Source organism: Sprattus sprattus, assembly GCF_963457725.1.
Source record: "Sprattus sprattus genome assembly, chromosome: 8".
Classification (NCBI taxonomy): Eukaryota; Metazoa; Chordata; class Actinopteri; order Clupeiformes; family Clupeidae; genus Sprattus; species Sprattus sprattus.
In genome coordinates, this window is record NC_137927.1 from 22,118,853 (window position 1) to 22,142,443 (window position 23,591).

Sequence of the window (23,591 nt, forward strand, 5' to 3'; positions counted from 1 at the left end):
ATGATGCTCCACTCCAACAAATATACTTAGTAGGATTACTGTTAATTTCTTTTGACTAGAAAATCGTATATTTTGAAAGCAGTTGCTCTGCCAACCCATTACATTCAGCTAGCAGAGCAGCTGGAGTATTCTTATGTTGCAGTTGGATATTTTAAAAGATGCACTTAATAATGGTTTAGCCGCACCCACACAGTCTCAGAGACGTCTGTCAGTAATGCCGCCTGAAAACTGAACCGCTCTCCAAAGAGAAGGAGGCCTTCTCAGCAGTCTGCAGCAATATTCCCCCTTCCCTCTTCCTATGCTGTTCCTCTCAGACATAAGGTGAAATGTCTTCATGTTGTGTCTGCAGAGGTCACCACTGCATGGTCTTGCTGCGCGTGAGCTTATTCTTGAGTGCATGCCTCATCTGGAGCATACGTGAACGTTTATCCATGGCAAGCAGGTGTTTGTTGAACTCCACACGAACCTCTCGAACCAGCTGCCACACGGCCGTCTCCACAGCAGCGGCGCTCTCTGCCACAGACAACTCAAAGAAGCTGCATCTGCATGGAACATTGAGACACCTGTAGCTTCACAAAAGTCAAAGTTATCTCTGATGCAGAGTTGTGTAGGAGGATGACAATAAACCACACTGTAAATACTAAAAGGAACTTCAAATTAAACAAATTTGTTGACGTAACACAAGTTATAATTACTTCAAAAGAGAATAAAACACAATTTACTCATTTAGTTGTTGTTTTACAATGCATCATGGATACAGAGTCATTTACAGCAAGTTTTTACTAATAATGTACAAATACAAGCCATTTGGGATTTCTCACAAATTCTCACTTTCTACAGTTATGAATGTAACTATGGATCAGTGAGAACAAAGGATGTCTGTCACTATGGTATTAATAGAATGATAAGCTTTGTTCCGCAAAGTCTCGAGACCTTGTAAACCAAGTCATGACCCCGGGAAGAAGAACTTCCACACTATAAAGGCTTGGTTACCTCGCGGCTAGTTCTATGACCTTGGGCACCTAGGTCATAGAACTAGCCGCCATGTCATAACGACAAGAAAAGTGACAGTCATCATTCAGTGTCACAGATCCATAGTTAGATTAATAACTTACGACCTATTTCGAAAGGTCACTACAGTCTGAATAGGATGGCTCATACCAAAAGGGTTGTGAGGAACAGAAGAAATTGTCCAAACCTCGCTAGGCAACCGAACAGCAGTGCTTACTGGTGTTGAACAGGTTACATTAACTCAAATGTACATGGTGTAGAGTAGACCATGATGCTGCCGCACAAATGTCTCCCAAGGGAGCTCCTTTCAGTGCAGTAGCTGCACTTATGATTGAGTGGGCTCTTATCCCTATAGAAACTGCACTTCTGATTGAGTGGACTCTTATCCCTATAGAAAATGGAACCACATAAGCATAGGAAATGACATCAACCAACCAATGTGACAAGACAACCTAGCTAGTTTTGCCTTACAAAAGCAGACATAAAGCTGAGAATGACAGTTTCTTAGAGGTTGAGTATGAGTTACATAGGTACACAATGCCCTAAACGGACACTGGATGAGCAACTCCTCCAACTCTGCCTGCAAGGAGGAAGAGGATTGAAACTAACTAACTACAGAGAGAGCACACACCTCTCCAACCCATTTAGCAGAGCAGAGAGCCACAAGTGAAGCTGTCTTGAGAGACAGAGCTTTCAAGTCTACATTAGCAATGGCTCATATAAGGCCTTAGTGAGACACTTCAATACAAGTCCCACCTTGGTGCCTGCAAGGTATGGCTTGGACAAAAGCGGCAGGCTCCCTTCAGAAACGGACTCACTTAAGGATGCCGACCCAATGGCAGGCCATCTGTTCTAGGGGTGGGGGGAAAAATCGATTATTCTAAAACGATTATCTCTCGATTCAGAAAAGTTCATAATCGATTGTTTTTTTTTTTTTTTTACACATCCATTTTATGTTGAAATGCAAGCTGCATCGACTATTGGATTGTTCATAGAAAGTCAAAATAGTGACAAGGAAAAGCTTTTTCTCTAATAAAAAATAGAGAAGGTAATTCATCTGTTGATTTTCTTTAATTATCAAACACAAAGTAGGAAGTGTAGCAAAGACTCTGAGTAGCAAACTCGAATGTTTTAAAAGTCGAAATGGATTGATAATCGTTTTATCGGTTTAGAATTGATAATCGTTTTTTTTACACATCCATTTTATGTTGAAATGCAATTATCGATTGATTATCGATTATCAATTTGAAACCGATAAAACGATTATCGATGCATTTCGACTATTGAATCATTTGAGTTTGCAACTCAGAGTCTAAAATCACTTCCTACTTTGTGTTTGATAATTAAAGAAAATCAACAGATAAATTACCTTCTCTATTTGCTTTATTAGAGAAAAAGCTTTTAATGGTCACAATTTTGACTTTCTATGAGCAATGCAATAGTCGATGCAGCTTGCATTTCAACATAAAATGGATGTGTTAAAAAATAAAATAAATAAATAAATAATTATTACAAAATCGATTTAAAATCGAATCGTTGACTTCTGAATCGATTTCGAATCGAATCGTGAGGTGCCAAGAGATTCCCACCCCTAATCTGTTCCCCCATGAAACACTGAAATGGCTGAGACATAAACTCTAATTGTACTGACTCCCTTGCCTTTGTCCAACTGAGACTACAGTAAGTGAAGGACAAGCAGCCTAGAACAGGCTACTGGGTCAGCATTCATGCCAAACTAACAGTCTGCAAAGATTATGCACCTTATGCAGACAGTCTTGTCTAACTGTTGAGAGACAAACAGATTTGGGTAACAACAACTTGGGCAACGTTGTTTGCTTCACTTGGGAAGTGGAATGAGCTCAGGAGCTGCTGATCCAGTTTTACACTGCAGTCATTGAGTCTGTTCTCTGCACATCGATCACTGTCTGGTTTGGATCGGCCACTAAACTGGACAGGAACAGACTACACGGACAGTCAGGTCAGCAGAAATGATCATTGGTGCCGACCTGCCACCATCCAGGACCTGTACACCACCAGAGCCAGGACACATAAAATTGCAGCCAGGAAAATAATTGCAGACCCCTCACACCCTGGACATAATCTGTTCCAGCTCCTCCCCTCTGGCAGGCGCTACAGATCCCTGCACACCAAAACCATCAGACACAGGAACAGTTTTTTCCCCCCTTGCCGTCACTCTAATGACTCTTATCACTCTAATTTATTATATTTATTATTTTATTATCTCCCCTTGGTTCACAAGCTTCCCTTTGGAGGTTTGGAAATTACTTAACACTTTCTACAAACTATCTATCCTCTGAGGAGTGAGACGTACATTCACTTTCTCCAAACTATCTATCCTCTGAGGAGTGAGACGTACATTCACTTTCTCCAAACTATCTATCCTCTGAGGAGTGAGACGTACATTCACTTTCTCCAAACTATATATCCTCTGAGGAGTGAGACGTACATTCACTTTCTCCAAACTATATATCCTCTGAGGAGTGAGACGTACATTCACTTTCTCCAAACTATATATCCTCTGAGGAGTGAGACGTACATTCACTTTCTCCAAACTATCTATCCTCTGAGGAGTGAGACGTACATTCACTTTCTCCAAACTATCTATCCTCTGAGGAGTGAGACGTACATTCGCTTTCTCCAAACTATCTATCCTCTGAGGAGTGAGACGTACATTCACTTTCTCCAAACTATCTATCCTCTGAGGAGTGAGACGTACATTCACTTTCTCCAAACTATCTATCCTCTGAGGAGTGAGACGTACATTCACTTTCTCCAAACTATCTATCCTCTGAGGAGTGAGACATACATTCAATGTCAAAGAATCAAAGGGGAGACTAAGAAAGTTCCCCTGTTGTCGAGGTGAGCTGTGAATGCAGAATCAACTACAGACTTGGAATCCTGATGTTCTTCACTCATTGCTTTCGAGAAGCCCATTGACAAAATCTAAGATTTTTTTGAAAAACAGGGAAACGTCTTCATGTGTGCTCCATGCAAAAAAAATATATTATGACAATCAGTGCACTTGATGGTGTCACTAAGTGCTTACCGTTATTATTCATCTATTCCTTCCTCCTAAATTGCTTAGCTACCTGCTTTAGTTTAAATTAAGATCCAGTAAGGATCAATGTGTGATTTCTTTAAGAATGTGGAATATGGATTGGGGCGGTGGAATTCTAGAAAATGGTTATCGCACATGCCTATTGACCTTGCCTGGCACACTACAGAGTATGGATAACTACAAAAACAAAAGTGGTTGCCACAATAATTACTTGAACTTCTTACTCAAATCAAAACTATTTCCATGCTTACATTTTTGGGTAAATACATTTATGGTTTAAGTTTCAAAACAGTTGAACTAACTTGGCAGGTTTTACCATGTGTATCGAAAACTAAAATAGTTTTGTTGTATTTAGCCTACAATGTTATCTAGTACTGTTATTTATCTGGAAATAATTCTGAATTATAATTAGTGTTTGTTTAGATAATCCAACTTGATTTCATGTGAATGATAAGGATTTGTTTGAGTATTTAAAACTCCAGTTCAAGTCGGTTACACTGGTGAAAATCATTCATAATAACATACAATTCCTACTCTATTTTACTGAAACCAAATTAGTACATTTACACAGACAAGGCAATCACTTTGACTTTTTTAAGTAAACTACGTATTAACATTGCACAGCACATAAACTGAATGGAGGCAGAAAATTATATTATTGAAACCTGATTCAGCATGCGAGTGCTTCACAGTATTGTCAAGTGGGCCCGATGATTTGAGGGGGAACTGAACAATGTAGTGACCTTAGATCAGCAGCCAAAGCCTGTCCTTCTTCTTTCCGTACTACTCGTCCATTTTCTATGTCACACTTGTTAGCAACAATCACAGTCGGGATTCCTGCCAACAGAAAAATGACAATGGACAGATTTACTTTTCATGCCTTTCAACTCTCTCTCTCTTTCTCTCTCTCTTTCTCTCTCTCTCTCTCTCTCTCTCACACACACACACACACACACACACACACACACACACACACACATTCACGCAGCAGCTCTGTTTAATGTACCTGCTTCAGTAGGAACTCTTGAGGTAAAACAGACAGTTGTTAAAAAGACAACTGAGCGCAGACAAATTCTGCACATACCCCTCTTAATAAAGAATGATGTAAAGAGTCTACCAGGAACCATGCTAATCCTGAATCCTGCTGGAATGACTGGACCTTACATACACCAAAAACAAAAAAATGTCTGTGCCCACAACATATAACATATAACATTGCTGGATAAAATAATCTGGATAAGATGCCAAATGAACAGGTTATTTTCCGATAACATCCTGTATACAACAATGGCACACACCTGTAACCAAATTCATGATATATCCACACCAATGTTTCTACTAAGTAATGTTTCTACTATTACTATGATTTGTTTTCTTTGGGCATTGTGAGGATATATTGAATGAACATTGCTTCTCTCTAGTCTAGCATAATATTATAGAGTAGCAAGAGGGAGGTTGGTGTCATTTACCCAGAGTCTGTTTCCCATGGTCTATGAGCCTCTTCAGACGTGAGACTGACTCGAAGCTGCTGCGGTCTGTGACAGAGTACATGATAAGGAATCCATCTCCCCATTTGATGGAGCTCTCCAAAGAGTTTGCAGCTGGACCCACACACTCCCACAATGGATAGGAAAATAACTGAATTAATGAGTAAAAATAATTGACTATTGATGTGACCTCTTGAATTTCAAAAGACACTATATTGTAGGATATAACATAGTATAATACCTTGTTTACTGTATCTAATATTTCTAGATCAATAGCTTCTTTGTCAACTACTTTCCGGCATCCATATGTCACCTCTGATTGGGAAAACAGACAAAAACGGTCAATAACCTTATTTGGACACTTAGTCCCAGGTAATGTATTCCCAAAGACTGTGTTCCTTACCCTTTTTATGGTCGTATTCTCCAATGAACCGCTTGGTGATGAATCTGACACACAGTGCTTTAGTTAAACAAAGAAGACGGTAAGCAGAGACCCACAGAAAAAACAGGCCTATCTGAAATACTTTCCAGCAACACACGACTAAAAAGACAACATTGGTTTACAATGACAGACAACACACTACACACAAACAATTCATTTAGCTGTGAATTATTCTTGTGCACCCCGTTATTACCCGTCTTTCCGCAGTTGTCGCGTCCAAGAACCACCAACTTAGCTCTTGTCATTTTTCTGGCAGCTCCAGAGTCAGTCATCTTCAAGTAGGCTATATTAAAGCCAACAGCATAACAATTTTTTCAAACAAGCTAGCCTGCATCTACGTACAGTCATGTGAGTTAATTTTTCTCTAAACATGCAGTCAAGTTATGTAACCTAAATTAATTGGAACTTTTTTTTAACCATGTGTGGCTCAAAACGTCATAGCTGCTTATTTTGTGGTAATCTCATAGATCTGGCCTAACTTGTTCATTTAACAAATTTAGTAAAATCGTATGAGATCAATATTTCCGTTGAAGCCAACCAAATTATTAAAACACATCCACTTACCGCTCCAGGAGAGACTCGCGCGCATCTATCACATTAACAACGTCCACTGACTCAGCTAGAGCGGCAGACAAGCCCAGCTCCGTGCAGAATTTTACAAGAGTGATACAATCAGTGATACAAAAGCTTCACTTCTGCGACATAGTCTACTGTAACCATTCTTAGGCGCACGATGTTTTTGTCGTGTGTGTGTGTGTGTGTGTGTGTGTGTGGACAAATTACTATTCTTCCCCAGGTCTCCTGTGCTGTTATCCCACCCTCTGGCTATTCGTCACATCAGTTCTTTCAACTTCAAATTATTTCGTACTTTTGTAAGACCCATTCCAAAACTCATTAAAGAGTCAGCTGATTTATTGTTGATGACAGCGAAGCATGCTGCACATTGTAAACAGCTAGGGTCATCTGTGGATGCCTAGACACACGAGTCAAACAAGGCATTTCTCCATAAACAGCTTTCAGAACCCTTAAACTCTTGAAGGTTTTCATGAGGTTTTCTCCATGAATTTTAGAATTTTTAAAACAATGCTGTTTATACAATTTGTTGATTCTCAGTACTGTTTTCATAGGTTTCATCATTTACTAAATTCTGGCATGTTTTACCCATTCTTTAAAGATGATATATTAATGACACCTGTGCCCATAACCACCTGCCCACTGCATTAGAACACAAGGATGTCCTTGATTAAAATGACAAAAACCCTAAAGGCCCAGTGATCTTTGTCTGGCTACAGTCTGTACGTTGATTCATTATGTCTTTTCAAACAGGATACATTTCACCTCTAGTTTACAACTACTATGTCATGCTACTCCTGGGTTGAGTTCAGATAAGGCTTGGATTGTACCCAGTATTTACTATCTGTGTGTTTTTTGTGTGGTCATTAACCAGTTTTATAATCAATTATCTTTAAACTGGTCCATCCATACACTCATGATTTTGCAACCTTTTTACCATATCTAAACATTTACGAAAATGTTAAATAGCTGTATTTGAACCCCTTCACACTAACAACACAACAACACGTATCTACATGACACTGCTCAGAAATCTTTCCTCATCAGTAGAGAAACGAGTTCATCCCATCATATTCAATGTCATTTTGATTCACACACAAACCATTTAAGAGAATCAAGGCAAGAATACATACAGTGGAAATGTGTGAATGAATGGAAAAAAAAGACTATATTGTTACATATCATGTTATAAATTCTGCCATCTCCACATTTTTTACTAAACTAAAAATCACGTCTCAGGATTGCTGCGCATGCAAGTTATTTCGGTTGTATCAACTGTACCCATGTCTCAACTGTACTCAGTCTTGTGGTGCAGACTTAGTACAGTTGAGACTTGGGTACAGTTGATACACCCGAAATAACTTGCAGACGTAATTTTTAGTTTGCACATGAATACTAACGTCTTCTTTGATCCCAGGAAATTTGAGCACATTACCCATCTCCCTTACGGAAATATTGGCAAAAGTTGTTTTACCTACTTTATCTTACATCATTGCAAACGTCTAGTTTTGCAAACGGGTCTAGTGTCATATAATTATGAGTGCTTTGTTCTCCGCATCGCCAACATTACAAAAATGAAGGCTACCACCCGCAAAAAAGTGAAGACATTCAATGTTCGACTGTGGAGTTAGCAATAAATGACTCGAGAAGGTCTTTTAAATTAATTGTTCCTTGCCGGCTGAATCGGTACCGCTCATACAAGAACTCATAATGATGGAAAAATGGATCTTGGCGATCGCAAAGAACTCTCTCCCTACGCTAATCAAACTATCTAATATGACGCCTTGGTCAATGGGATCCCTCCTTTTGCCGGGGGTGTGACAAGCTTAGCTAGCTAAACTTAGGTTAGCCTGCCCTGGAGCAGGTTAGTGCTAAGTGATATGTTACTATGGTAATTTATCAGAAGTTGCTTCGCCGAACCAAAAAAAGGGGCGTTTTCTTTTTTTAGCCTGAAAACAGAACTGGACACTCACTACTTTTGCTGATATACCACTGCTGAGCTCCAAATCCACCCAGTGTATCCAACACAAAATACTTTTCTAAGTCAACAAGTACCACGCTGGTGGGAGCCACTTGAATTCTTTATTTTCCTGTACCAAACATGTACAACAGGTGTCTCAGGCATGTATGAGCATTAAAAAGGCCTTTGTATTTGCTATCATTTGTGAACTGAAAAAAAAATAAACTACTGAATATGACTGGAAGTTCTTATTTTTATAAAATCACATTAAGTATTTATATATGCAAAATTGATGGCAATTTGGATTGTTGTATGGCTTGATTTTTGCAGTGATAAATGTACACTTCTGTCTTTAATTTGAGATAAGCGATTCACACCACTGGCCTCATAAGACCAGTACTGTACACCTGTTGTACTACTACTGTCATTGCAAAGAAAGAACCTTCCATGACAACCTGATTAGTAATAGCATTCCCTACCATGTTGCAACACTGTGGGTTTCTGGCATGTGGCTGAATAGATGGTGACCAAGTTTTAATTTCACAGTGAACTAATCATTCATATTATCACCATCACAATGAGCAAGAACAATGTTTAGTTTGATCTTTGCAAAGAATACCATGTTTAGCTGAAGTGATTGAGAATGAGCTCCTGACGTATTCTGTGTGCCTCCGAGTCCACAGTGTCTGGGTGTTCAGTCACTTCATCAGACTGGTCTTTAGCCTCTGTCCTCTCAAAGGTCCAAGCATCAAGTCCTGACTGAAGTGAGACATTATGCAGAACACAGCAGGCCAAGATGATGTTAGCACACTTGTCAGGTGAGTACTGCAGATAGCCCTTAGAGCCGTCGAGACAGCGGAACCGAGTCTGTATGGCTCTGAAGGTGCGATCTACAATCTCATGTGTGGATGTGTGAGCAAGGTTGTAGCGATAATCGGCAGGAGTCTCTGGGTTCTGAACAGGTGTCATCAACCATTTCTTCAGTGGGTAGCAGGTATCCCCTAAGACATAACACAAATTAGGCCTTTAAAAAAAATAAAAAAGACATTATGGTAAGTGACTAGTTTAAAAACCAGTTCTCACTGTTTAGTCACTGAAGTGTGTGGTGTATAGCTGGAATCATTTTTTCAAATTAGCATATTTGTTAAAATGGTTGACAAACTGGGGGAAGAAACAGAACAAAGCTAAAAGGAATGCCTTACCTAATAACCAGCCTTCATGCTTCTCTTGCTCTTCAAAATACTTCGAGAGAGAAGACTGTTTAAATATCAATTCATCCTGCAGGCTACCGGGCCAATGTGTCTCAGCGTATTGTAAAAGCCCCCTTGCATCGCAAACAATCTGACAGTTAATTGAATGAAAGCCTTTCTTATTAACATAAGACGAGTCTTCAGCATTGGGTGCTTTGATGGCTATATGAGCACAGTCTACTACACCTATAACATTTGGTATTCCAGCTACCCTGTAAAACTCCTCTTTGGACTGCTGTTTGGTTGAATCATCTCTGGTAAAACCAATGCATTCTGCTGACTTCTCAATCAATGCCTTGGTAACGTTTGTAACACAACGACTCATGGAGGCCTGGCTGATGCCTATAGCATCTCCCATCTTGCTCTGAAAAGACCCCGATGTGTAAAATCCCAGAGCAGCCAGGATCTGTACATCCGGACTGATGGCTCTTGATCTCTGAGTGCGTCGTGTCAAGCTGTCCCGCAAAAGTTCGACTAAATAGTAAATGAACTCGCGTGGAAAACCAAATGTTGTCAACAGGAATTCGTCCGAAACAGACTCTATGTCAAATCTGTCTAGTGTTTTGTGTCCTCTCCCATGAAGCAATAGATCACAATCTAGTATTGCTATTGGTATTGCCATCATTGATGAATGTTAATTCCAAGGTATATTTGAAGTGCCTGTGAAATAAATAAAAAGGCAGTGAGTCACCCTGTACCTGATTCACAAAGACTTCACCATACAATCCTCAAAAGTCTATAGTTGTGGAATACAACAAAAATAATAAACTGAATTTAAAAGTGCAGTGTAGAAATTATCCTTGCTTAACCTGCTAGCAACTCAACAATGATTCATCCTCTAACAGCACATTCGAAAACTAGGTTATCAGGTTAGCTATAGCTAATCTAACGTGATAGGTTACAGTAGCAACAAGGCAACGGGATTATTTACATTACGAAACCAATTCCTTCTTATTGCCACATACAGTAAATTAAATTGGGTAAAACAGAGATGATATATTGTAATCTTGCGTTTCTTACCAAATCCAAGTGTAGTGTTAAAAGTGTGTTTAGCACCACAAACGTGTTTGAGCTGCAATGTTTTCGTGTTTTCAGTTCACATCCGCACTTTCAATATTACATTTACATACGTACCTTATCTAAAATATCAAGTTCATATAAAATATGCTATTTACAACATATTTATGCAGTTGTGTTTTACATACTGATACATTTAGGGGATTTTCATTTTAAAAATGTAAACTTCAAGAGAAATTGTGAATGTGCGGATTGCAAAATGATAGCGAAGACTACGTACCAAATGAAAACAAACAGAAAATATGGAGCTGTTGTCTGCGCTTGGTGTGTTAGCGACGTGACCTAGTTATTAGTTGCACGTAGACGTCTCATCAGATCTGTTGGACATCGAACATTGTAGTATAAAGTTTAACGTGCCGGATACTTCAGTATATGTCGTGAATATCAAATGGGTGATGATCTGTAAGTAGTCAGGTTTAGCCAAAATGCTAACGTCACCTTCTACAGGCAGCAGTCTAGCCTAGCCTAGCTACATTGTTGTAAGCGTTATTAGCTAGCAAGCTACGGTAACTACTGTTAGCTAGATGGATCAATACAAGTAGTCCCGTTTGTTGGCTAGCTAATTCAGTCTTTGGATTTCGTGGTACACTTAATTTTAAATGACCAACAGTAGAATCAGATGCTGCTGTAAGCCATTCAATTTCTCGGAGTTTACCATAGACAATACAGACATTTACATGACGAAAGACTGAGCTCTGAAAGCTATTTAGATAGCTTCCAAATCAGAAACGTCGGGTAGCTGTTAGCCTAAAACGCAGTGATGTGACATGGTTTAATATCAGTTTCAATGTTTAGGATTGTGACATGGTTCGCTGTTATTCTTTATATCTGGTCTGTCCTTACAGCGTTTGCATATTTTCATAAAATGTAGCTCTGACAGGTTAATACGACATATGTTCATGGTTATCGCTTGCTGTCTAACGGAAATGTGTGTAATGTTATTGTTGTACATTGCTTCATCCAGTCACATGCCGTAATGGACAACGATCTGAGCTCACAGGACAAAAAGGACCTGGACAAATTCATTAAATTCTTTGCATTGAAGGTATTAATGCAGTTTGTCAGTTAAACGATGCCTGTTTTATTGTCAATAAGTGTAGATGCAAGTTCGCAAACAGGAAGCTGGCGTTGTAAAGAGGGAAACCTGACTGGCAACCACGCCTCTGGAAATACAATGTTACATTTGAGAATAGCGTTATGATTGTTTTTATTCATTGTAACACCGTGCTCCTTCCAGCAGTCCTGACTGATGTCTTTTTATGATTTTAGACTGTGCAGGTCATCGTTCAAGGCCGTCTCGGAGAGAAAATATGCACGCGTTCATCCTCTTCACCCACTGGCTCAGACTGGGTAATTCCTTAGGGTTATTTTTTGGAGCTTCCTTGTTTCTTGTCTATACAAGCATTAAGAAGTAATTCATCTTCAATCAATTTTAGTTCAATTTAGCCATCAAAGATATTCCTGAAGTGACTCATGAAGCCAAGAAAGCTTTGGCTGGACAGCTACCCAGCATTGGGCGCTCCATGTGTGTGGAAATCTCACTCAAGACTTCAGAGGTACGTTTATGTAATAGCTTGCTTAACCCATCATATACATTTGCATATATTTGTATATTTTCACAATTGCCTTGAATACCTCGCAAGAAACTGATTTATCAAATCTGTTTTAGGGGGATTCCATGGAACTTGAGACATGGTGTCTTGAAATGAATGAAAAGTAAGGTTTTACCAGTTGCATTCTCAAAAACTGAAATGGACAACACACACACACACACACACACACACACACACACACACACAAACAAACACAAAGACAGAAAGTCTTTAGGTAAAACTTATGTGAACTGGCAACTGCAAAACAGCTACAAATTGTAATTTTGTAATCTGTGTCAAAGTGAAACACTTGTTTTCGCCACTGGCTCATAAGTGTCTGACAACAAGAAAAGGATCCCTACGTAGATGGACCTGTGTCTGTTTACCTCCACAACCATAAAGAAACAGTACAAAATGATTGTTTGTGTAGTTTAGGTTTCTGTTTATGTAGAAAAATGAAATAATTGAATTCAAATAAAATGGATGAAATTGTAATTTTCTACAGTTTCTTTACAGATATTGAGGTTGAAAAAACGTAATTAGACATTCTGCTGCCGAATTTCCTGACACAATGCCAAATTCATAGTTCCTTCAATGAGTATGTGCTGTCCAGGACCTTAAGTCTGGCATGTCATTAAAGCTTTTGATGTTTCTCTTTACAGGTGTGACAAAGACATCAAAGTCTCTTACACTGTTTATAATCGCCTTTCATTACTCCTGAAGTCACTGCTGGCCATCACAAGGGTGACCCCAGCCTATAAGTTGTCTCGAAAGCAAGGCCATGACTATGTCATTTTATACAGGTATGTGCTTGCATCTTTCTTGTCTGAGATTCCCAAAATGGAACAACATCTGACTCAATCAGTACTTTAGGTTCACTTTGGTGTTTGTGATATAGTACTGGTGATATAGTTAGTTAGTAGTTAGGTATGACGTCTGCTGCAGAAAGCCTTGGTAGTGTTGTCATTAACTCAACATATTTGTTGTATTTTCATGGTAATATTAATAGTCAATATATATAGCAGGATAAGAAAGAAACCAAACTCCACAAAACAAATCAGAGAATGTAAAGAATACTGTCAAACAAGGCCAAGGGAGATGAGGAACGAACTACAGGAATCAAATGCTGGAACTGACATTGATCATGCAGTGGAGTTGCAAAGGAGTTGACCCAGTTTGAATTGATAGCTTCTGTTCGAAATAGATTTCACAGTTTTAATAGAATTACAGTAATTACAGTATGAATCACAATATTGCATATATATTTTTTCATTTTTTCCCCAGGATATATTTTGGGGAGGTTCAATTGGCAGGACTTGGAGAAGGTAATGTTCTGGGGTCTGTCTTCAGGCAAAATGTAACACTTGATTTTGAAGCAAAGTATGTGCTTACAGAAGCACCTGAAGGTGTATATTATCCTTAAACTTTTCCCAGATAAATATTGGACCAATATGAATTTCTGTTAAGTCTTTCTACGTCTTGGTACAGGATTCCAAACTGTCCGGGTGGGTGTCGTGGGCACACCCATAGGCACAATCACCCTGTCTTGTGCCTATAGGACTAACCTGGCCTTTATGTCTACAAGGTGCAGAGACTCGTACGTGCCCTGCATGTTTAATCGGTTTCTCTTTTTATCATTCATTATTATTATTACTATTATTATTATTATAAATATTATTACACTTACAGTACTCATTTCTACCCTCTCTCCCAATCCTGTCTAAAATCATAGGCAGTTTGAAAGAACGGCCCCCATCATGGGAATTATCATCGACCACTTTGTCGAGCGTCCCTTTGGCCACATGCATCCATGTAACTACAGGTGAGCGCTTTTATCCAGTAACCTTGTTTCCTGTGGTGTTTTATATCCAGAATGATGGATCCATTCCCTTTTTGCTTTAATACATAATGGCTACATACATGACACAGAACATGTGTTTGGTGCAGTATACAAACTTATTCAAATGAACTGTTAACCGTTTATTAATGGCAGAACACCATCTATGTTCAGTCCAAAGGCTTTAGATTGATCATTCCATAATCTGTTTCTGATATAGTGCAAGGGCTCTGCTGGAGGTGTACGTCTTATTTCTCTGCTTTCAGGGCTCCCGGGGAGGAGGAAGGAGGTTATGCAGGAGTAGAGGATTCTCAGGAGGTGTGCACCACATCTTTCTCCACCTCTCCACCCTCTCAGGTAAGCCCTGGGCAGCCCAGCCTCTGAGCCTCTCATACCTGCTACTTGACCAAGTAGTCGCCCGTTCTCTTCGCTACACCTGCTACTTGACCAAGTAGTTCTCTATTCTCTCCGCTACACCTGCTACCTGACTAAGTAGTCGCCTATTCTCATTTTGGAATGAACTTTTCAAACATCCCCTCCCCTCATCTTTCTTTCTGATCAAATCAGACATTTTTTCCACATTTTGATTATTTTCATTTTCTGAATATTCCATGTTGTTGTGTAGTAGCATTGTGCAGGGTGCTTAACCCTGGAGTTTTGCTCTCATAACCTCATACCCATTCAGTGTACATGTTATGACCTGTCTTTTGTATTGTGTGTGTCCCTCAAGTTTTGTGTTTTGGTATTCAGCCTTCGTCATACTGGGTTTTAGGGATAGAATTCTTGATGTGGCTTTTTACCAATCCACCCTATTTAGTGTTGTCCCTCCTCACTCTCTTTTACTGTAAGTGGTGTGTTCATTTCTGTTTTTCGCCCCCTCTTTCTCTCTTGTTTCCCTTTCTCTCTGTACGTCTGTGCTTCTTTGTACCGTAGTGTGTGGTCACTGTAAGTAAGGCCCATTTAAAGACGCCTAAGCCAGTTCTGGTGAACACTCTGAAGGTCCCGTTGATGGGCTTGGCCTTTTCGCACCAAGTGAGTTCCACACGTGGACCCAGGGTTCCCAGCTCAACAACATAGTCCTGGGTTCTTTATTGAACCCCACCCCCCATGGCCTCCTGTCATGACATGCTAATCTGAGTAGAAGCCACATAGCTAGTTTTGTAAAGATGCCTGGAGAAATGGTCTGGCTGCATTTCATTTTTCACACAAGAGGTTTTGTTTTCCACCTCGATGTATGGGAAGGGAAAACAAACTAATCACAATAGTTAAGTCCCTAACCCTGAACCCTGAACCCTGAACCCTGAACCCTGAACCCTAAACTGCCTTCCCCTTCTGTCTGTCACCCCAGTCACTGTTCTCTTAATCACATCTGCTTTACTCTCCCTTCTTATCAAGCTTTGCTACCCTTTGTTTTGTCACTACTCATCGTTTAAAACAACCTTATGTTCTTTATTATGTTTGTCACGTGTTGCATACTTTTGTATAATTATATACCTGTCATTCTCTTTCTTCTTGGCTCTCTGTCTCCTGTTTTTCATCTGTTGTCCTTCATCTCTGCAGCTCTACAGCTCTCGATTTTCCTACCAGCCTCCTGGTTTGGGAGCGGCAGACCTTTGTCACCCTGCCAACTGTGGTGGTGCCCATCCTCACCAGGTAACCCTGCGAGAACAGAGACAGAGGTCATGTCTGTGTCCAGTCTGCTGCTCTCTATAGTAGATGGCATCCCTCAAAGCCAACGACAGCAAAAATGGCAGCAGTCACTGCAGAATCGTTCACCCTGTTGCCCATCAGCAAAGTATACAAATGGCATTTAAGTCTTAGATCAGCCTTTTAATGTTTGTCCATCTGGTACACAACGTTCCAGCAATTTGAGGACTGTGTTACAATGCTCACCTGTAGATCTGACTGTATCAGTCTGCCTCCTTCTTAGATGGCAGTACCTGGAAAGGAGGGTGGAGTTCCCCAGGTGCCCATGCAGCCCTATCACGGAGCCCAGGCAGAGCACGGCCGGATGCCCTCCTGCCCCGCTCATGACACGGCCCACCACATTCCTGCCACCCCTTCAAGCAGGTGGTTACGAACTCCAGAAACTCTTCTTTAGATCATTCTATAGATCATTCTTTACATGTGGGCGAATTCTATGTGTCTGCATGAGCCTACGGAACAAGGACATTTTAAAGCTTTATTGTGTTTTTACTTCTTTACTCTGCCATGTTTTTCGAAATATCAGTGATATCAAGCCCATGATAATCTACCATGGCATGAGTAGCTTGTTTGGGGTGACCCTGGCTGATGTATTTTGCAGTGGAGAGGATGCTCATGTCTGTGTGCTGTTGTATTGTGCAGTGGAAAGGATGCTCATGTTTGTGTGCTGTTGTATTGTGCAGTGGAGACGATGCTCATGTCTGTGTGCTGTTGTATTGTGCAGTGGAGAGGATGCAGAGACATGCTCCAGGAGCAGCGAACAGAAGAGTGCTGGTCTGGCAGACACCTTGGAGACCACATTCACACGCAAAGTGGGAGCCTTCGTCAACAAGCCCACTACTCAGGTGCTAACAAGAATCCCAGTTCTATTACACACCTGCATGTTCTCCCAAACCTTGGATTTGTATTTTATTATGTGTCTTTACGTTTTAGAAACTATGTATTTCAAAATTTGTCATAACCTCTCTTTAAGTTTTGTACAGTGGGTTGTTCTTAGCACGCTGATGTGCTCACTGGCCAAAAAATATTTGTATGTAATTTCATGGATAATTTCGTGACATTTTGCTGACCTTTGACCAACTTGGACTTTATCTGAACATGCTGCCATGCAGGTTGATGTGATTTGCGTCAGCTGGGCTGAACAGATAGAGTAGCATGAGGAAATATGTAAACAAGGACAAGGATATTTTTTTATCTCAGTATTCGCTGAATATGGAGAGTCTGAGGTCAAGAGGTTAATTCCACTATGTGAGGTAGTGACTGAGAAGTTTGATCCACTGCTAAGGGCTAACTTCAAAAATACCAACACAAGTAACCTGGACCCTTCAACTGGGCTTTTTCTCCCTGTGTTAATTTCCTAGAAAACATCACAGTGGTCTCATTAACCACACATACCGTTTAAGCAAATAAAGTTGTCTTCAGCAAGAAAGTGAAGGGAGCGCTATGCCATACCATTAGTGTTGTTCTTCATTCATCTCTTTCATGGAGCAGTGGTCACATGAGCAACCTTATGTTATCTCCAAAATATATTCTGTTGACTGTTACGTTACTCGTTCAGCTAATGTGTGCCAGTTTTAATTTCAATGGCTTGTGTCTGGCAAATGGTATTGTCTAGGTCTATAAATTACATCTAAACTAGCTATGCTGTCTGTGAGGTTTAGACAGTTATCATGCAGATAAGTGGGTGGAAATAGGAACCTACACTACAGGTTTTGTGCCTTACAGCTTTGCTGCTCAATAACAACATTCAGAACATTCAGAACAATAACAAATGGGTTCACCGTTTCCGTCTGCACATAACAGTAGCATCCACTGACAGATGACTTTTCTATGCATTCCAGATAACAACTGCCAGTCTGGATTTACCATTTGCAGCTTTTGCACCCCGGGCCTATGACCTAGAGGAGAATGACCCCATGGTAACTCCTTTCCCAGTCTTTAAACAACCTGCTTGCCTAATTCGGGTGTATACGCTATTGTTTTCCTACTGATTCGTGCAGAACAGCTAGTGGCTTTTTTGCATTAACCAACGCCTCTCCCCAAAACCTGTCTGTAAATGAATGTGGCTGATACCCGCCTCTGTCACTCCTGTTTTTCTGGCAATTTTTGATGTTTTTACTTTACTGAATCAAAGTAGATGCATATTGAGTTGCTGTATTATGTGGTCTTGCCCCAGGTCCACCCACCAGATTCTCCAGACACATCGTCTCCTCTTCAAGGCAGCCTGCATTCCCAGGGCTCCAGTGAGACTGGAGAGCAGGCGCAGGAGGACTTTGTCATGGTGGATTTTGTAAGCACTCTTGCATTACATACATACTTGAAATATATATCGGAAATAATTTATTTTCTTCATTGATCGATGTTGATGGGGACTTAAATATAGGTGAGTTGGAAAATTTCTACCTGCCCCTTTTATCTCTCCAGAAGCCAGCTTTCTCCAAGGATGACCTCCTGCCAATGGATTTGGGAACATTCTACAGGGAGTTCCAGAACCCCCCACAATTGGCTAGTCTTACCATCGATGTCAGTGCACAATCCATGGCTGAAGATCTTGTAAGAGCTGATTACACTTAATGCTTCCATACAACAATATCTTCATTTATTATTCTACATCTTGTGTGACTGATATATAAATATATGTATTTATTTTTATTTCAGGACTCTCTTCCAGAGAAGCTGGCTATATACGAGAAGAATATTGATGAATTTGATGCATTTGTGGAAACATTGCAGTAGGACCAGGATAGTCCTTCTCTGTCAGCTCCTCTTCCACCAAATCTGCCAAAAACAAAAACAAAAAACCAGTAATTTGTAAATGGTGTAGCAGGGTTTTGTAAAATTGCCCCAATTCCGGTCACACAATGTTTGTCAATGCAATTGACCAATAACTTTGTAGACATCTGTCGATATTTCTGAAACAATGAATGTGAGCAGTGAGGTCACATGGACTTGATCACTTACAAAGATATTTGTTTAAATGAAGAAGGATAATACACCAATTCCTGGTCATTGGTGTCAGAGATCCTTAATGAAAATCAATACCATTATGTCTCACCCTATCCAACATTATCAAAAACATGAAATGGATGTATTTATTCATCCTCTGTAAGACATCTAGTCATTATATGAAAAAGATGTATTCATTCATTGCACTAAACACTACTGCACCCCCAGCCGTAGACTTTGCTGTACTCGTGAAAAATAGACAATGTGTTAAAAGACTTTCTGTCCAAAACTTCACTTCATGCCTATAATGGGACACTACATTGCTCAGAGCTTGGAATAGTTTGTGATTGTCCTTGTCTAACCTGCTTTTGTAATCAGAGACAAAAACATTGAAGGTATTTTCATGTTTTGCGCTTTTTTGTATTTAATCTAAGAGGGGAGGGAAATCACAAATGTCTGCCAGATTAAGCGCAACTCTTGTACATTTTCATTTACCGTTTCATGATGCAAAAGAACACATTGTAAGGCTATCTATTTAGACAATATCTTAATTTGCATTCTTAAATGTGTTCACCTAGACAGTTCCTCTGACTCTTCTCTGACTTGTTAATATAGCATGTAGGTTACATGTGTAATAAATTGTTTTATTTCATATTGTTTGTTACTTTCCATAAGTTGTCCTCTGCATAACCTCCGTAGACTTGTCATATAACGTTGTTCCGAAATGTGTTTACGCTCCTACGGACACGTTCCTAACACACCCTTCTTCAAATGTGGGAGGAACCAGAAAATTACAGTTGAGTAGGGTACGTGTGCAGCTTCTTCACGTTTTGTTTACAGCTGTAGTGACGCAACGTTCTAGTCAGTTTTAACTGGAAACCGGACAGGTGTTTACATGTTGTTTAGACTCATGCATGAAGAAGCAATGAGTTACGAGGTCCATAGCCGACCATACATAATACGGTAAAGGAATATAGTTTGGTCTGTGAGTTATGTAATCAACACACGCGCAGAGAATGGTTGTGATTGCAGAAGTTTGATGTAGGCTAGTCTGGGGTGTGATTGCGGAATAACAGTTTATCAAATATTGTGCCCTAGTGAGCCAACGATCAGATGCCCACGGCATCATAGTTTCCTTACTTGAAAGTGGGCAGACATGTGGTGTAAAATTAGATGTTGACAGACGTTTTCTCAACAGTGTGCTTGGTGAAATTTGCCATACACGGTTAGAAGAACTGTACGGTCAGTAGAACAATAACCGCAGGCAGCATTTTAGTGTAAGACTTACGCCTTCTAAATTGAGTAATCTAAAACTCCTGAGAGCGGAAGAGAAACAACGGGTTTATTTTTGTTTCCCTGCCGCGGAAATAATGACCTCTCATGCAGAACTCCTGGGTCATACATGGGAGCACTGGCACTGGGATGTTGAGGGAAAATCCACTGCTGTCCAACTGTCATCATGTCAACAGGCTGTTTACTTCCATACCAACATGCTCATGGAGAGCGAAGGATCCGCAGGGGTCCGTGGTACTAAAGGTGAGGTCACCATATAGGATGTTATACAGTGTTGGGGAAGCTTGTTTAAAAGCAAAGCTTTTCAAGCTTCCAATTACTGGAAGAAGTTGAAATACAGCAAAGCTACCTGAGGAAGAAATATAGTTTGGTTAATTAAAGAAAAGATTATATTCAAAAGTCTATTAACTTGTGCCAACCAAAGGGAAAAAACAACACCCGATCCATGGTAAAATGCAAGGAATGTCAGTTTTGGTTTTGTATACAATTTCCAACAATCAAGTTGTTTCTATGCAATGAAGTCCTAAAATAATCTAGACATTACCCGTTGGATCTGTCAGAACGCAAGTGTCTGAATTGGCCGGACATAATGCGGACTTTACCCTGCCAGTCGATTTACACCTATGCATTGCGTTGACGGTGGGCGTGTCTGGCACGTGGGCTTTTGTTGATAACAGAGAGGTTGACAAGTCAACAACTACCGCTAGCGAGCTGTGGGCAGTTGTGAGGTAGATTAGCTTGCTTGTTGTGAGCAGACATAATGAATACGTATTCTATTGTCTATGGTTGTGAGTACCCTGCTAACATACTAACATTAGATACCTGGCTCACGCCTCGCATATCAGACGTATTCATCAGTGACAATATCAGGGTTTTTACATTGTATAATGTAAAAAAAATCTAAGCAAAAAAAAACAACAACAAGCCAAACAAAATACTTTTATGTACAAATACGAGTCGACCATCTACACAAAGAAAGTGTATTATTGTCTACTACAGAGTTTGGTTCGCCACCTTTTTTCCAGTCTCGCTCTCTTTGGTTATTGGCATAGATGCGATTTGATTGGCTGACGCACGCGCTTCCTCTTGAAAAAGTGAACTTCTCTCAACTTTCAAGGCAATAATAATTTTCAGGTGTTCATGAATGAGGCGGAGATCTTTTCTTACGTTGGTCTTACAAAGACACTTCAGAAAATGTTCGAGAATGAGGCCCATTGTCAAGTAGCCTGAAAGACTTAAGCATTAAGTGGAAGCATGCCTTTTTTTTAAAACTGGGCTCATTAACTGACCGCTTCATGTTAATGACAGCAAAGCCTTGTATTTTCTCAGTTAACAGTCAATATGAACAACCACCTGCCTGCAATATAGATGGTAAAGTTAGTAACAAATTGAATGGATTGTTGTTTTCAGGTTTCTGTTCTGGAGAACATTACTGGGAGATAGAGTTTATCGAGCCCCCCTATGGGACCTCTGTGATGGTAGGGTTGGGGACAAAGCAGGCCCTACTGCATACTGGCAAAATGCAGTTTATCAACCTGTTAGGTGAGTCTGTTCCTTCTCATGGCACATTGTTGATCAACCAGTCAATTAATTCACGCCAATCAGAATTTACCTACCAGAAAATGATGTGTGAAATAATGAGTGAAAAACTTACAGTAAAAAAAATGTAAAACTAAAATTTAAATTTAAAATTCAACTCAATATGAGATGTGTTTTCTAATGCTGCAATATTTGAAATGTATGGTTTATCAACCATTTTAATTGAAACAATGTGCTAATACAGGAGTTTTCTGTATCATAATTGAGCAATGATGTGCTATGGTCTTGACTTATGTTACTCAAAATGTGTTCTGTACCTGCTCAGGCATGGATGGGGAGAGCTGGGGTCTGTCCTACAAGGGCTCTCTCTGGCACGATGGCAAGAGCAGAGAGTACACAGAGGCCTTCTATGATAAAAGCACTGTCATTGGTGTGCTGCTGGACCTGAACTCTGGAACCCTTAGCTTCTACTGCAATGGAATAAGCCTTGGGGTTGCCTTTTCTGGTCTAGATAAGGTAGGAGATCAAATTCCATTACATTGTATGCAAAACAGCCCAGTCTACTTGAACATCCTGAACTGAACTGCTTACCATGCTTCATTTCCTTGCCACATTGTTAGTCCCATATGAACTCTTGAAACTGTACTCTGTCCAGGTGGGCAGACCTCTCTACCCTTTAGTGAGCTCCACAGCCCCGGAGACTGAGCTACTGCTGGGGCTGCGTACCTGTCGTCTAACTTCGCTCCAGGATTTCTGTCTCCACGTCATATCTAAAAGCCTCAGGCCTCAGGTCCACATTGACTCACTGCCCTTACCTCTTTCTATGTGTGAGCAGCTCCATGTGACCACAAACACAGGACAACATCAAACGCTCTTTGGTCAAGTGTGAGAGGACTGTCAAAATCATCTGGGGATTTTTAATACCAAAGTCATTACAATGATCATAATGATAATGAAAAGCATGCATATTTATTTATATAGCACATACCAAAAATATAAATTGTTTGTTGAACATGTCCGTCACTTTAATTCTCTCTTATGTTCACTTTTTTGTGAACATGTACAGTACTGTGCAAAAGTTTTAGGCAGGTGTGAAAAAATGCTATGAACTAAGAATGCTTTGAAAAATGTAAACAATAAATGTTTATTTTTTATCCATTTACATGGTAAGACTGAGCACAGCAACAAGACACAACGTAGTTATACTGCATCAGCAGGGTCTCTCCCAGACAAAGATTTCAAAGCAGACAGGGGTTTCAAAATGTGCAGTTCAAGCTCTTTTGAAGAAGACGTTGAGGATCGTAGACGCAGTGGTCAGCCAAGGAAACTTAATGCAGCTGATGAAAAACACATCAAGCTTATTTACCTTTGAAATCGGAAGAGTTCAAGCAGTGGCATCAGCTCAGAACTGGCAGAAACAAGTGGTACCCAGGTACAGACATTTACTGTCCGGGGAAGTCTGGCCAGAAGTGGTCTTCATGGAAGAGTTGCAGCCAAAAAGCTCTACCCCGACAAGGAAACAAGGCCAAGTGACTGAACTAAGCACGAAAACATAGAAACTGGGGTGCAGAAACATGGCAGAAGGTGCTCTGGACTGATAAGTCAAAATTAGAAATATTTGGCTGTAGAAGGAGGCAGTTTGTTCGCCGAAGGGCTGGAGAGAGGTACAATAATGAGTGCCTGCAGGCAACAGGGAAGCATGGAAGAGGTTCCTTTCCAGTTTGGGGCTGCATTTCTGCAAGTGGAGTTGGAGATTTGGTCAGGATGAATGGTGTCCTCAATGCTGACAAATACAGGCAGA

The 23,591-nt window shown here is 40.2% G+C and overlaps 3 protein-coding genes and 1 long non-coding RNA gene across 7 annotated transcripts; 2 read left to right on the forward strand and 2 right to left on the reverse strand.

Moving 5' to 3' along the window:
* Window positions 1-352: 352 nt before the first annotated feature.
* LOC308369629 (ras-related and estrogen-regulated growth inhibitor) lies at window positions 353-6,291 on the reverse strand (the record flags this gene model as incomplete). Its single annotated transcript, XM_080844130.1, has 6 exons — window positions 353-542; window positions 4,834-4,927; window positions 5,560-5,707; window positions 5,819-5,892; window positions 5,981-6,037; window positions 6,213-6,291. The coding sequence occupies 6 exons, from the start codon at window positions 6,289-6,291 to the stop codon at window positions 353-355; spliced, it is 642 nt and encodes a 213-aa protein (XP_080700256.1).
* Window positions 6,292-8,668: 2,377 nt separating this feature from the next.
* Window positions 8,669-10,896, reverse strand: LOC308368893. The gene is made up of 3 exons (XR_013968739.1): window positions 10,823-10,896; window positions 9,755-10,462; window positions 8,669-9,553 (listed from the first exon to the last, which is right to left on the reverse strand). It is a non-coding gene; the product is annotated as an uncharacterized lncRNA (long non-coding RNA).
* A 216-nt stretch (window positions 10,897-11,112) lies between these two features.
* On the forward strand, window positions 11,113-19,610 carry atg13 (ATG13 autophagy related 13 homolog). 4 transcript variants are annotated; one of them, XM_080843178.1, is made up of 18 exons: window positions 11,113-11,281; window positions 11,844-11,924; window positions 12,149-12,229; window positions 12,316-12,435; window positions 12,549-12,595; window positions 13,134-13,274; window positions 13,756-13,796; window positions 13,960-14,068; window positions 14,204-14,293; window positions 14,575-14,665; window positions 15,242-15,340; window positions 15,869-15,961; window positions 16,239-16,378; window positions 16,737-16,857; window positions 17,854-17,931; window positions 18,189-18,302; window positions 18,437-18,565; window positions 18,671-19,610. In XM_080843178.1, exons 2-18 carry the CDS (start codon window positions 11,856-11,858, stop codon window positions 18,746-18,748), a joined length of 1,641 nt encoding a protein of 546 aa, XP_080699304.1. In that variant the 5' UTR covers window positions 11,113-11,281; window positions 11,844-11,855; the 3' UTR covers window positions 18,749-19,610. The 4 variants fall into 4 exon arrangements, with proteins under 4 accessions (XP_080699304.1, XP_080699306.1, XP_080699307.1 ...); XM_080843179.1 differs by having other exon boundaries at window positions 11,114-11,143; XM_080843180.1 differs by lacking the exon at window positions 17,854-17,931.
* Window positions 19,611-19,836: 226 nt separating this feature from the next.
* Window positions 19,837-22,858, forward strand: LOC308368786 (SPRY domain-containing SOCS box protein 3). The gene is made up of 4 exons (XM_080843046.1): window positions 19,837-20,494; window positions 21,662-21,793; window positions 22,116-22,306; window positions 22,446-22,858. The coding sequence occupies exons 1-4, from the start codon at window positions 20,329-20,331 to the stop codon at window positions 22,677-22,679; spliced, it is 723 nt and encodes a 240-aa protein (XP_080699172.1). The 5' UTR covers window positions 19,837-20,328; the 3' UTR covers window positions 22,680-22,858.
* The last annotated feature ends 733 nt before the right edge of the window (window positions 22,859-23,591 follow it).

Coding starts and splice junctions, on each gene's coding strand:
- atg13 (XM_080843178.1), top strand. CDS start 11,856: ATGGACAACGATCTGAGCTCACAGGACAAAAAGGACCTGGACAAATTC. Junction 12,230..12,315: donor CACCCACTGGCTCAGACTGG/GTAATTCCTTAG, acceptor AATCAATTTTAG/TTCAATTTAGCCATCAAAGA. Junction 13,275..13,755: donor GACTATGTCATTTTATACAG/GTATGTGCTTGC, acceptor TTTTTTCCCCAG/GATATATTTTGGGGAGGTTC.
- LOC308368786 (XM_080843046.1), top strand. CDS start 20,329: ATGACCTCTCATGCAGAACTCCTGGGTCATACATGGGAGCACTGGCAC. Junction 21,794..22,115: donor GCAGTTTATCAACCTGTTAG/GTGAGTCTGTTC, acceptor GTACCTGCTCAG/GCATGGATGGGGAGAGCTGG. Junction 22,307..22,445: donor CCTTTTCTGGTCTAGATAAG/GTAGGAGATCAA, acceptor TACTCTGTCCAG/GTGGGCAGACCTCTCTACCC.